This window comes from Furipterus horrens, unplaced genomic scaffold (genome assembly GCF_987537825.1).
Source record: "Furipterus horrens unplaced genomic scaffold, mFurHor1.1.pri manual_scaffold_2, whole genome shotgun sequence".
Classification (NCBI taxonomy): Eukaryota; Metazoa; Chordata; class Mammalia; order Chiroptera; family Furipteridae; genus Furipterus; species Furipterus horrens.
The window spans coordinates 174,706,266-174,721,114 of record NW_028327172.1 but is presented as its reverse complement, the minus strand read 5'-3'; the positions used below and the strand labels follow the sequence as shown (position 1 = coordinate 174,721,114).

General features: G+C 37.5%; 1 protein-coding gene across 1 annotated transcript in view; it reads right to left on the bottom strand.

Annotated features, from left to right (window-relative positions):
- Positions 1-14,849, bottom strand: part of LOC150020043 (UDP-glucuronosyltransferase 2B31-like) — a 33,138-nt gene continuing 18,289 nt past the window's right edge. The window contains exons 3-6 of the mRNA XM_090266798.1: positions 12,838-12,969; positions 10,985-11,072; positions 9,905-10,124; positions 1-508 (exon numbers count right to left, since the gene is read on the bottom strand). Coding sequence (XP_090122924.1) covers positions 229-508; positions 9,905-10,124; positions 10,985-11,072; positions 12,838-12,969 — 720 coding nt within the window. The 3' untranslated portion in view covers positions 1-228. The remainder of the gene's footprint in view (positions 509-9,904; positions 10,125-10,984; positions 11,073-12,837; positions 12,970-14,849) is intronic.

Here is a 14,849-nt window from a genome sequence, read left to right as displayed (position 1 = left end):
TGGTTTTATTTCTGTTTTATTTTTTTACCAGTCTTTATCTTTGGCATAACATATTTATAACTCTTAAAAAGGTAGTAAATAACTGAAATCAAATTTTGAAATGAGAAGCTGAATTGTGAAGAGTCATTCTGTCACAGGAGGAAGTGACCCTTATATCACAACTACTTCTTGTTGGAAGAAACTGGAGCAGTGCCATCTATGAGATATGTCAGCTTCAGGCCCCAGAAACTACTCCCTTTTTCTCTTATTTCCTGCTTTAGCAAACTTCTGGCAACAAAACAGAACACATTTTGTGACGACAAATATAGCAGTTGCCACACAGGCCAGCAGGAACCCAATCACATCCAAAGAGTGGTACTGGACCCAGGTGAGGTTATAGGAGGCTGGCCGCAGGTGTTTGGCTCCTTTGTGGCGCATGACAAACTCGATCCAGAAGACTGCTCGATCCAAAGGCTTCACTGGCTGGTCATGATGAATTCTGGATAGTTTCATAGCATTCTCTTTATATCTAAAAGAGAAACACAAAGGTGCTAACACTGAAAGGGATTAATTTGCCTACGTGAATTATTCCCATAAAAGGGTTTTGAAGTGTCATACATATGTTTTTTTTTTAATTATTATTTATTTGTTTATTTATTTATTTTTAGAGAGAGGGGAAAGGAGAAAGAGAGGGAGAGAAACATCACTGTGTGGTTGCCTCTCACTCGCACCCCCAACTGGGGACCTGACGTGCAACCTAATCATGTGTCCTGACTGGGAATCGAACCGGCGACACTTGGCTCGCAAGCCGACACTCAATCCACTGAGCCACAGCAGCCAGAGCGTCATACATATGTTTCAAATAAATGTCATAGAATTGCAGAAGTATATTTTTATTTGGGTCTTCATAGATGGTTTGGCTTTAAAATTGAAATTTTCTGATGACAAATATTTTACAAAGTGAAGAAGGAGGATAAGGTGGAAAATTTATCTCTTCTCAGCAGAGGAAGTAATAGGGGCCATTCTAAGGGCTATAAGTGTGAACAAAAAAGGGGCTCCATGGCAGGCTTGACAAGTTCAGTATAAATTTCTAACTGGGTAGGTTTTGGTGAGTAGTCTTGTCCCAGGTCTATAGCTTCCTTAGTAAAAAGTTAATCTTTACCTTCAATGAGCCTGTCCATTGTTCTTATGAATCAAGGATAACATAATACCATTGAAAGCCCAGAGTCATTTTTGGAGGCATAAACCCAGGCACCAGAGCACAATGACCACAAACTTCTCTTGTTGCTCACATTCCAGCTGTATTTACTATAAACATTAACTATTCTGTAAAAGAAGTATGTATCTCTCCATTTTACTTTTTATCCAATCCTAGAGGTTCCCCCTGCCCCACCCACCTCTACTTTACTTTCAAGCCTCTTTAAAACTAGTGGATTTCATGTAACCTTATTTATATTTTCTCATGTGATCCTAAATGCATAAAAAGAACTGGCAAACTGCCATTCTTCAGAGCATTTTCTCATCTGTTGATCTAGCTTCTGGTCTGGTCCTCGGTTATTAGCTCAAATAAACTTTTATAAATGTTTTGATAGTTTTGGACATTCTTTCCTTGACATAAATCAGATGGTGAAATACAGTTTTAAGATGATGCTGTCAATGTTTAGAAGTGTAATGTTTTCATGGCGGGAGATATGTCTCCTTACTGTCCCTGTGGTTCTACTTTTCTCTTCATAAATATATTGTCTGTTTTCCACTCATAATTGTATTATTTTGAAGCACATATAATTATCACATTCTCTTGCTCAAACTTCCATTTGGTTTGAATAAATTCCAAATTAGTTTTGGCATACAAGACCCTACAGGGAGTTAACGAGAAACTGTAGGCTCTAAGTGACATTACTTCTGTTGAAAGACCATCATGCCAAAACTAGATTTAATACCTGATTTATGTGAACTTTAAACTTCTCCCAGAAATATAACCCTTACCAACCAGTCTGGAATTTCCTGATCAATACCAGTGAGGTAATCTGTCACTTAGGTCCTCTGCATCTTCCATTGGAAGAAGAGGCAATCTGTATGATAAACCCTTGCCATTCCTTTCCAGGAAAAAGATGCCCAGTCTAAAAATAATCTTTTATTCTTTTTGTTGATGTTTCCCCCCACTCCTCACACACACACAATCTTGTGCCTATACAAACCTTCCATTTTGGACAACCCATCTAGAGCCATTCTAGTTGCTAATGATTTACTGCCTGATTCATGAATCACATAATAGAGTCCATTAAGTTCTTCAAATTTACTTGGTTGGATTTTACATTTTGACAATGGACAGACCTTTGGCAACCACCTCTCCAATCACTTTTTCCTATGCACACTCTATGGTTGGCCCACTGGCCTTCTGGCTGTTCAGTGAAGCTGCCAAGTGTGTTTCCACCTCAACACTTTTGCACATCTGTCTCCTCTGTCCCTCTCCTGGAGCTGTCTTCTCTGTAATACCCAAGGCTTCAACTTCTGATGGAGGCCTTGATGTCAATGTTATATCTCACAGAAGATTTTTCTGGCCACACTAATTACTTCCCTAGACATTTCTTCTATAGCTTTGATTTTTTTCACTATTTGATCCATACATCTTTATATACTTGTACGTTGGTTTAATGTGATTTCAAATCCCCTTGTATATGAGTTAAGTGAAGCCGTTTTAATCAACTTGTTTATTACAAAGACAAAAATAGTTGCTTAGATGTAACAATGAAGTAAGTTGTGTGGGAATGTCATTTTACATCCTATGTTTCTTCATAAGCAAAGGCCTTCACCCCCAACCTGGGGAATTATTGATAAGAAGATGTGGAGAAGCAACTTATATTTTGGTACTTCGTTTTTTGTCCACTTTTAATTTTTTGTTAAATTGGGAATTTATTAGTAGGTGTTAGCAATTAATAATTTGTGTTGTTTTGAAAGATTAACCTATTTATTACTATGAAAATTCTTATTTTAATTTTCAGTAGTGCTTCTGGTCTACTGTGTCTGTTAATACTAAAGCTAAATCTTTTTTATGGTCACTGTTGAAACAGATCTTTTATCTACTTTTTGAAAATCTTGTACACTTCAACATAAACATGCCTTCTAAATAGTATATATAGTTAATTTTTAAAATCCACTCTTACTCTGACAGTACTTATGTTTAAATGATTTAGTCTGTTTACATTTTCTGTAACTACTGACACCTTTACACATATTCATGCAATAATCACAACAGCCAAACTTAAAAACAAGTAAAATGTCCACAAAATGATAAATGGATAAATAAATTGTGCTATATTAATATAATAGAATATTATTTAGCAGTACAAATCTACAACAAGGACAAAGCTAACAACATTATGCTATGCAAAAGAAGTGAGCCCTTGTATGATTCTATTATTATGAAATGTCCTAAAAAACTAATCTATAGAGACTAAAAGTTGGTTAATGGTTGCCTGGGCAAGAGGGATGGGATTGACTTTAAGGCATATGGCATGTCTTTTGGGGATGATGAAAATATCCCAAAATTATATAAGGTGATAGATTCATATCTCTGTAAATGTATTATATATATTTAAATTTTATAATGTAAACAGGTGAATTTCATGACATGTAAATAATATCTCATAAAATCTGTTAAAAGATTATAAGAAAATAAATAAGTGTAAAGAAATTTATAGTTCCAGACTTCTGGTAAAGATAAAGGCATAGGTAGACATACTTTGCCTCCTTGCACAACCATAGAAAGAATTACAACCAGATCTCTAAAACAAATAACAACCAGAACCATCAGAAAATCAAGCTATTTGGAAGTCAGACAACCAAGGACTTAAAGAAGCCACACTCATCCATACAGGTAGGAGAGGCAGAGTTCTGGCAGGGGTGGAGAGGACACATGGCTCTGATAAGTGGTGGTAGAACAGATAGTCACACATTCATGTGTGTTGGATAGAAATTGGGAGGGATACCCTGGGAATGAGAGATTCCAGCCCCAGGCCAGACTGCACAGCACAGGGTTCAAGCACCGGGAAGTTAAACCCTCATTACCTCTGGCAATAAAAACCAGTGGGAGTTGGAGTGGTAGAAGAAACTGCAGGATTTTCTCTGCTTAAAGGGCCAGTATGGTCTTAGAATGTACACAGACAGCAGGGCAGCAACTGGAAGGGTGCCAATCACATACGAGAAGTGGTGAGGTGACTAAAAATGAAGTTAGTGCTGGGAAAATCACCAGAAGCCATGCAGTGGCATTGTTCCTTCTCCAAACACCTGACTACAAACAGAGCCACAATGCAGTGAAGTGGGTGGCCCTGCCCTGGCAATAACCTAAGGCTCTGTCCCACCCAACTCATGGGTGCCTTTTCTACATAGGCCATGTTACTCAGACATGGAGTAAAAGCAGCTCTATCTAAAACACAGAAACAAATATAGGGAGACTGCCAAATTGAGGAGGCAAAGAATTATGGCCCAAATGAAAGAACACAGAACCCAAGAAAACTAAACAAAATGAAAATAGCCAACCTATCAGTTGCAGAGTTCAAAACACTGGTGATAAGGATGCCCAGAGAACACATCAAGTACAGCAAAAAAATAAAGGAAGAAGTGAAGGTTATACAAGTGAAACAAAGGAAAATATACAGGGAATCAACAGTGAATGAAAGGAAGCCAGGATTCAAATCAAAATTTTTGGAACAAAAGGACGAAATGAATATTCATCCAAAACAGAAAGAAGAAACAAGAATGCAAAAAATCAAGGAGATGCTTAAGAAACCCTGGGACAACTTTAAAGATACCAACACCCAAATCATAGGGGTGAAAAAAAGAAAAGAGTAAAGCAAAAATTGAAAACTTATTTGAAATAATAATGAAAGAAAATGTTCCCAATTTGACAAAGGAAAGAGACACAAAACTCCAGGAAGCAAAGAGAGTCCCAAACAAGTTGGACCCAAGGAGGACCATACCCAAACACATTATAATTAAAATGCCAAAGTTAAAGATAAAGAGAGAATCTTAAAAGCAGTAAGAGAAATTCAGAGTTACCTACAAAGGGGTTCCCATAAGATTATCAGCTGATTTCTCAACAGAAACTTTGCAGGCAAGGAGCTGGCTATAAGTATTCAAAGTGATGAAAAGCAAGGACCTACAACCAAGATTACTCTATCCAGCAAAGCTATTATTTAGAATGGAAGGGCAGATCAAGTGCTTCACACACAAGATAAAGCTAAAGGAGTTCATCATCACCAAGCCATTATTACATGACATGTTAAAGGACTTATTTAAGAAAAAGAAGAAGATCAAAAGTATGAACACTAAAATGACAACTAACTTACAACTATCAACAACTGAATTTAAAAAAACAAAAACAAAAATAAACTAAGTGAACAACCAAAACAGGACCAGAATCACAGGTATGGAGATCATTTGGAGAGTTATCACCTGGGAGAAGGAAGGGGCAGAATGGGGGAAATGGTGCAGCAATTAAGAAGCATAATTGGTATGAACAAAATATACAGGGGGATGTTAAGAATAGTATAGGAAATGGAGAAGACAAAGAACTTAAACACATGACCCATGGACATGAACTAAGCGGGGAGGATTGCTGGACAGGAGGGGTATACTGGGTGGAAGGGGGCAAACGGGGAAAAACTGGAACAACTGTAACAGCATAATCAATAAAATGTACTTGAAAAAGAAATTTATAATATCATAAATGTTACATATTGACTTGAAAGCTATTGTAATTTTTAATTCTAGTTCATAATTAATTTTTCTCTTTGTTCTATCACATAATTTTTGAAAATGCATTCTTACAATTATCTATTACTTTATATTATTGGTGAAGAAAACAGTTGCTCTAGTTGAGCACCCCTTAAAAATGGGGTAAAATTCAACTTTTTGAGTGGTTGAAAAAAAGTAGGTTTAAGATGGGTTAAATTATGATAATAATGTCAAATCAACCTCTTAAAAATGGGATGAAAACAACCCGGAGAAACAAGATGGCGGAGGAGTAAGTGGAAGCTACACTAACTTCCTCCTAGAACTAGTCTGGATTTACAATGTAATTTTGGAGAAATCATCTGGAATAACGAACCGAACACCAGCTGGAGAGAAGTCTTATAACCACGGAGAGACAGAAAAGGCCGCTACATCACAACGTGACCGGTAGGGAGTGCGGAGACGTGGAAGGGCTGGCTGGGCTCCCACGGGTGGCAGCTGAAGGGGCTGAGAAACAGCTCAGCAGCCGGGGATTCCCCCTGAGAAGAGCAGGGTCTAAACCCCCAGCTGGGCTTCCCAGCCTACAGCGACAGAGTGGAAAGTAAAATAGTATCAGCTGTGAAAAGCGAAAAGCCACAGGCTTTCTTGCTAGCCGGAGAGAAACAGCAGGAGAAAAAGAGCTCTTAAGTGGATCACATACGAAAATATTTTGGCCACCACTTACCCTGGGCTCAAGCAGAGGGAAGGCAGAGAGGACTGGAGACACTTGGGGAGAATTTGGCACGGTGGCTTTGAGGGGAGAACTGGAGGAGCAGCTGACTGGGTCCCAGTGCTGACTCATCCCCAGTACTGCGGGTAGACCATTCCCCTCCAAGTGGCGTCAGCCTGAGGGGAAGCAAAAGCCCTGCCTACAGGAATTAAGCTGCCACACCCACAGTCCTTAAGCCTGACAGCTAATCACAGATTGAATAGATTAACAATCAAAGAAGACAGACAACAGCAGTAGATCCCTGGAAGTCTCCAACAGGCTGCCTAGGGCCAGACTGGTACATGATCTGACGCCACCAGAGGCAGATCCAGGAAGTGCAGATCATTCCAAGAAGCACCAACAAACAATAGGAGTCAAAAAAATGGGGAGACAGAGAAACAACCTCCCATCAAAAGGAAAGGTAGAATCCCCAGAAAGAGTGCTAAATGAAATAGAGGGGAGCGAACTATCAGATATGGAATTCAAAACATGGATTATGGAGAAGCTGAATGAGCTCAGCGGAAACTTCAAAGAACTCCAGAAAAACTACAAGGAACTCACAGAAAATTACGTGAGCATGAAAAAGGACATAGAAGCTATCAATAAGAGCCAGGAGGAAATGAAAAATACGATCTCTGAATTGAAGAACACAGTAGAAGGAATTAAAAGCAGGCTAGAGGAAGCAGAAGATCGGATCAGCGAGCTGGAGGACAACCTACACAAAAACTCCCAGACAATGCAACAAAATGAAAAAAGACTGAACAAGACTGAAGAGGTTCTAAGACAGCTGCAGGACAACATGAAACGTAATAATATCCGTATCATAGGAATTCCAGAAGGAGAAGAAGAAGAGCAAGGGATAGAAAACCTCTTTGAAAAACTAATGACAGAAAACTTTCCTAACATGACGAGAGAAAGAGTCACGCAAGTCCAGGAAGCACAGAGGGTCCCAATGAAGATGAACCCCAACAGGCCCACTTCAAGACACATCATAATTAAAATGCCAACATTCAAAGACAAAGAGAGAATCCTAAAAGCAGCAAGAGAGAAACAACTAATAACATACAAGGGAGCTCCAATAAGGCTATCATCAGATTTCTCAGCAGAAACACTACAAGCCAGAAGGGAATGGCAAAAAATATTCCAAGCAATGAAAAACAAAGGCCTACAACCAAGAATACTCTACCCAGCAAGGCTTTCATTCAAAATGGAAGGTGAAATAAGGAGTTTCCAAGACAAAAGAAGGCTAAAAGAATACATCTCCACCAAACCAGCATTGCAAGAGATGCTAAAGGGTCTGCTTTAAGAAGATGAAGAAACAGAGAGACAGAGAGGAACACGAGTACAAAGGGGGAAAATGACAATGAATAAGTACTGAAAGAAAGAAGGAACTTCTACCATTTGCAACAACATGATTGGAACTAGAGAGAATTATGCTTAGCGAAATAAGCCAGGCAACAAAAGAAAATTACCTTATGCTGTCACCTGTTACAGGAAACTAATGAACAACACAAACAAATGAGCAAAATTGAACCAGAGGGCATAAGCCTACAATCTCATTACCTGAGTGATTATCTGTATGCATAGGCCTCACTTAATCCTGTCTGCATTGCTGCCTCCTGAGACTCAATGGTTTGGCTGAACTAAGTGGCTGGGTTGGTGAAGAACGGGGTGGTCTGTGGGCTTCACTTTAAAACTGGTTTCTCTTTTCTATCCTAATGGCTTGGACAGAAAAAGCCCAGAGGCCTGAGATGGGGGAAACCTAAAATATTTCCCCCAGTCCAAAATAAGTATAATGGGCAAAAGGGTTTTGGACAGGTGAGATGTACCTGGCACACCTTCCTCCAAAGAAGCCCTTCTTTTCCCTAATGTGGGACATTGAAAAATTAATACCTGTCTTTTGTCATCTAGTGGTTACGGATTAAATGATGTCCTTTAACCCTGTTGCCCCCAGAATACAACAAGGATGCCAGCCTGTCAAACCAAGCATGCCGTTGTCCAGAGACAGCCAACCAACCTGGAGTCTGCACGATCCTTCCCCTTGTGGGAAGGCCACCCTCCCCTCCACATCCCCACTCTTATTAGGGATTTCTTGACCCACGGGTAGGTAGGACGACGACCATGTCCAGCTTGAAGCAGCTAGAGGAGCTCGAGACCTTCATCCATTGTCCTTTATAAGATTGTAAAGGGTCTTAAGTCTGAGAGGGAGGAATTGTTATTTTTTATTGTTAAAATATTTAACTAATTAATTAATTAATTTTAAAAAAAGAAGAAGAAGAATATATGAAAGGGTGAGGCGGGAGAGCTTGTATGTACGACCCATGGGCATGGACTTGGAGAGGGGATTGTTGGGGAAGGGGGGTGCTGGGCGGAGGGGAGCAAAGGGGAAAAAAAAATTGGAACTATTGTAACAATATAATCAATAAAATATACTTAAAAAAAAAAAAAAAAAAAAAAAAAGAAAACAAACAACCCAATTAAAAAATGGACAAAGGACCTGAACAAACACTTCTCCGAAGAGGACATACAGAAGGTCCATAGACACATGAAAAAATGCTCAACATCATTAGCCATCAGGGAGATGCAAATAAAAACCACAATGAGATGCCACTTTACACCTGTCAGAATGGCCATCATCAACAAATCAACAAACATCAAGTGCTGGCAAGGATGTGGAGAAACGGGAACCCTACTGCACTGTTGGTGGGAATGCAGACTGGTGCATCCACTATGGAAAACAGTATAGAATTACCTCAAAAAATTAAAAATGGAACTGCCTTTTGAGCCAGCGATTCCACTACTAGGATTATACCTGAAGAATCTTGAAACACCAATTCAAAAGAACTTATGCACCCCTATGTTCATAGCAGCACTGTTTACAATAGCTAAGTGCTAGAAACAACCTAAGTGCTCATCTGTAGATGAGTAGATCAAAAAACTGTGCTACATTTACACAATGGAATACTATGCAGCAGAAAGAAAGAAGGAACTCCCGCCATTTGCAACAACATGGATGGAACTAGAGAGAATTATGCTTAGTGAAATAAGCCAGGCAAAGAAAGAAAAATACCATATGATATCACCTAATACAGGAAACTAAAGAACAACACAAACAAAAGAACTAAATAGAACAAAGAGCAGAATAGCAGTCAATAGGGGGGTGAGGGGAGGGAGAGAAGGGGGATAAGTAAGGGAAGGGTTTAGTCAAAGAACGTGTATAAATGACTCATGGACACTGACAACGGGGAGGGATATGATTGTGGGAGAAGGGGTGGGCTGGGTTGGGGAGAGAAATGGGGGAAAAATGGGACAACTGTAATTGAAAAACCAAAAATAAAATAATTACAAACCTTAAAAAAAAAAAAATGGGATGAAACTCATATGCACCATTGACAAAAAAGAATCTTTCTATCAATACTATCTATTAAAATGTGTGATACTTACGAAGGGTCATTAATGACTGTCTTCAATGCATTGAGCAAATCTGCACTAGACATTTTTTTGAAATCCAGTCTGACAGCAGCTCCTTTGGCCTTCATGCGAACAATGTTATCAGGTTGATCCGCAAACAAAGGGATGCCCACCATTGGGATCCCATGGTAGATCGCCTCATAGATTCCATTGGTTCCACCATGAGTTATAAAGGCTTTGGTTTTTGGATGACCTAGGATTGGGTGAATTTCAGAAAATTATGAATTATAAATCATAGAATAAAATGAGTGTTGGACAATAAAGGCCCTAACAGGGACAGTGTATTTAGTAACTGATTGGTATGCACTTCAGACTGTGTTAAAATGTCTTTCAAAACTCAAAGGCAGAGGCACCTACAGCTTCTGGAGAGGTAGTGGAGGTTTGCATAGAAGATTGGTGTGTTTCTTATGACTTGAAAATGAATACAAGTTGCCAGTGAACAAATTGAAAGAGAATATTCTGGATAAAATTTAACAAGTGCATGAAAAAGAGTGGCGAGGCATGTTAGAATATATTCTCATAATAAACGAGTGAAATCACTGAGTCTGCTATGTAGGGTGTCAAGGCAGCAGGCAATGTGACGGCAGTGGCACAGGAATCAGCGGAAGGAAAAGCCACACATTGTAAAGCAATACATTATTACTTCAGAAAGAGATCTTGAATTTTTTCCCAATGGAAAATGAAGAGTCACTGGTAACAAAAGATGAGCTGATGTTTTTCAGGGACACTTTGCACCCTTAAGTGGGTTAAAGCATGGGTTTAAGGAGAGAGTAAGGAGACAAGAGTGATGATCATAAAGTGTTGAGATGTTCTCTGTGAGAGGTAATTACACATGAAATAAAGATATTTTATTTGTGGCCATATGGAATGTGACTTTCTAAAATAAGATGCCTACTGTTATTCTTTTCCCCTACAGCTGGGAAATAACATATGAGGAAGGTAATTTTTATTTTTGAGGTTTTTCAATAAGAAGTGTTCAATAAATTTCTTTTCTAGTGAACTGTTCATCACTCTGATTGAATTGACTATGATTTCAGTGTTTTCCAGTCTCACCAAGAAGGTCGTTCTGGGGGATCCATTTATACAGACGAGTATTTGTCCCTAGTGTATCTGGTTTTTTGCCACCATATCTCCATATAACCTGTTAGGGTAAAGAAAGTGACACATTCCATGAGTCAAAGTTCAGAGTTATGGCGTCTTAAAATCCAAAATAGATAAAAGGACATCTAGTTCAAACTTTTTCATAATACAGATAAGGAAATGAGGATATGACATGTTAGATAATGAGAACCAATAAAACACAGATGTAAGAGGAGTAGATATTTATATTACGTGCACTTATTTTTATAATCAGTCAGGTATTAATGCAGTCATGATGTTAGGGATAGACAAATGAGATTACCAACGACCCATTCAAGCATATAAAAATTTTTTGGTAGTCATATAATTGTAATGCATAAATCAGAAAATTGCTAATAACTTACACACTTACTTTGTTTTAACTATTTATTATACCAGCTCTCATCTTCCAGATTTAATGTTAACCTGTTTATTTCTTTTTGAATGTTGGGAAAATGGTTTACTTATTTTCACTAGTTTCATGAGTTATTTCATTAGAGTTTTACAAAATTTGAATTACAAAATAAATTCAATCAGCTATTTGTGAAAATTAAATCATTCTGATGTTTAACAATTTATTATTAATAATAAATAATTTCTATTTTAAGAGTAAGTTTATCTTCTTTTAGATTTCTAGTTTATCACCACTTTCTCCATGAAAAATTTCAAGTGGTAAATTTTACATGAATTTAGTATTATCATTCTAGCTAGGATTGAAAATCCTCTTAAAATGTAGAAGAGTTTTTGAAAAGCCCATTGGCACATCATAAATAATAGTATAGCTGTTGAGAAGATCAAGTAGGATGATAATGATACATTTTATTCAACTGAAGGTTAACACTTCACAATGTGCTACAATGCACTGACAGCATTGACTAATATGGCTAATTAATCATAAATGGCCAAGCAATTTCTAAGTCCAGTACCAAAATTAGTTTTTTTTTCTTTCTGAAATTTCTAAGAAAGCCTCATATGCTGGATTCTAGTTTATAAGTAGTTAACCTCTATTTGTTATGTGAGTGTTAAAGTAACTTCAGGTTCTGGGGCAAGTTAATGTAGGTGATAGGAGAAAGTTACATTATTTATGAAACTAAAAATACTTCACAAATACCCAGAGACTTCTAGTGTATTTCATGTGTTATTACTATTGTATTTTTTGGAGAAGTGGGTGCATGTGAACCTGTCCCATGCTAGGCTTGTTTTTGGTTTTCTCTTTTTTTCATATTCCCTTCTACTTCTTCAATCAGGAGGTTATCATTCTGATAGGATGTTTCTGGGTCACATTTTATAGAACACATTGAATAGGCCTGTTACAAAATTCAGAGAAAGTAAGACAGGCCTGGAATACCTGGTAAGCCTAAACTGTATGATGTCTTTCAGACGGTTATCATTTGTTATTTTATGTTACTGTTAAGATGTAATTGCTTTCTGAGAACATCTGCAGTGTTACAGTTCCCTAGGAATCCTGGAAGAAAATGGAGCAACTGACAGGACCGAGTTGGGTGATATCTGTACCTGCCTACAGCACTGTTTTAATACCAAACCTCACAGTGTCCCTCTGAAATATACTTCTTTGTGAGCTTCATATTAATGCCAATGTTATTGTCAATCAAGACACCCTAAGTACCACTTTAGCACCTGCATGTGCATTTTGTTTTTAAATTGATATCTGAGATAAATTGGAGCTATCATAATAGTTTACCTTTCATGTAGAAATGTCTGTAATCAGACCCTTCACAGAGTTTAACACACTCATTATTTTTCTGCTCTAAGGTACTTTATCTAACCTTTTGAGGAATCTGGGCAAGGGCTGATGCAATCATATTAGCATTTTCTTCTGTCAAGTTAGTGACCATTGACCCCAGGGTAAACACCACAATGCCATCTTCACCAGAGCTCTGGGCGAACTTTTCCATTTCCTGTGAAGGAAGAAATTTTCCCATCACAAAAGAGCAACAGCAGAGTGAACACTATTGAAAGGATTACTGCAAACAACTAAAGTGAAAAAAAAAAATAATTGTTATAAGGAGTTATTAGTATAGATTCTTTTAAGATTGTGATAAAATACACATAATATAAAGTTACCATGTTAACTATTTATTTCTAGGTATACAGTTCAGTAGTATATATGTTCTTATTGTTGTGCGGCCTGTCTCTTGAACTTTTTAATCGTGCACTTTGGAACTGTACTTCTTACACTGTAATTCTCCATTTTGTTTCCTTTTCACCTGTCCCTGACACCTGTCATTCTATTTTCTGTTTATATGCATGTGACTGGTCCAAATACCTCATATCTGAAACCACACAGTATTTGTCTTTTTATTTGATTAGTCCTTTTTGCTTAGCATAATGTCCTTACGTTTCATCCATGTTGTAACATGCATTAGAATTTCCTTCTATTTTAAGTTTGAGAATATTCTCTTCTGTGTGTATAACACATTTTTTTACATTTTCTTTATTGAGTCATCTATTTTGGACACGGGTTGTTTCCATATTTTGGCTCTTGTGAATAATGCTGCTATGAAGGTAGGTGTTTAAATGCCTTACCAGGATTCTAATTTGAATTCTTTTGAATATATAACCATAAGAGGAATTGCTGAACCAAATAGTTATTCTGTATTTAACTTCTGAGTAGTCTCCACTTTTTAAATCAGTAGCAGATAAGACCTAATTTCTTATCTCTTGTGAAAGTATACAGTTGATATGGACTGATTTCCTTTATTATGTATATTGTGCAAATGTGTGTGTGCAAGAAATGAAGTAGAGCATAGTACTGAGGAGGAATTACCCTTAGATTGTATTACATCCAAACTTTTCATTTATAATGTTACTAATTGCTAATACAGATTTTTGGAAGGAGGCTTAACAGGAAGCTATCAACTCACCTTTAATGTGTTTATTCCAGGAAGATGTTTTTGAGAATTATTTTTGTTCTGTCGTTAGTATTTTATTTCTTTGACTATGAGCACAGAGAGGAAGTACATATGGTTCTCACCTTAACTGTTGTCAGCACTTCCTAAAGTTCTCTCCCTAAATCAATCTTCAAAGTGTGGAGGTTCAGGGTTACTGTCATACATGATTCTGATTTTACTGTTTAGAATTTCCATGATATAGCTCTAAGATTCCTATGTAAATTCAGATACATACTTATACAAATAATTACTTATTTGAGTGACTATATTTCTGTCTGGATTATGTATGACACCTTTGCTCTGAAATCATATTGTAGAATGAATTTCTAGTAGAATGTGCTATGTGTAACTAGCTGTGAGGGGCCCTCATCACCACCTCACTGAGCCCCCAGGAATCAACTGCCCCATATGGCAGAGATGCAGCTGGGCTTTCTGCAGCAGAGATCTGGCCACCCTCTTGAGTGGCTCAGTTCAAACTATACCATTGACCCTTGAACAGCATTGGTTTGAAATATGTGGTGGGTCCACTTATACATGAATGTTTTTCAATAAATATTCTAAATATATTTTCCATATAACTTTATTTTCTTTAGTTTTATGGCAATAATGAAATATATAATACATATACAGAATATGTTAATCTACTGTGTCTAATGTTTTCTCTCATTAGCTTTCTGCCAATAGCCTTCTTCTACCATGCTGTGAAAGATGGTTCTATATAGTACTGTAGTGATATAATACAGCCTCTCTACAGATCAATCACTGACATGGAGTGCTCATTCTGTGACATTCTTATAAAAATAACACATGCTTGTCAATAGGACATCTAAAAAAGTCTGAAAAAGAATTTAAAAAGAAATAACCAATGACATATTTCACAGACCTAG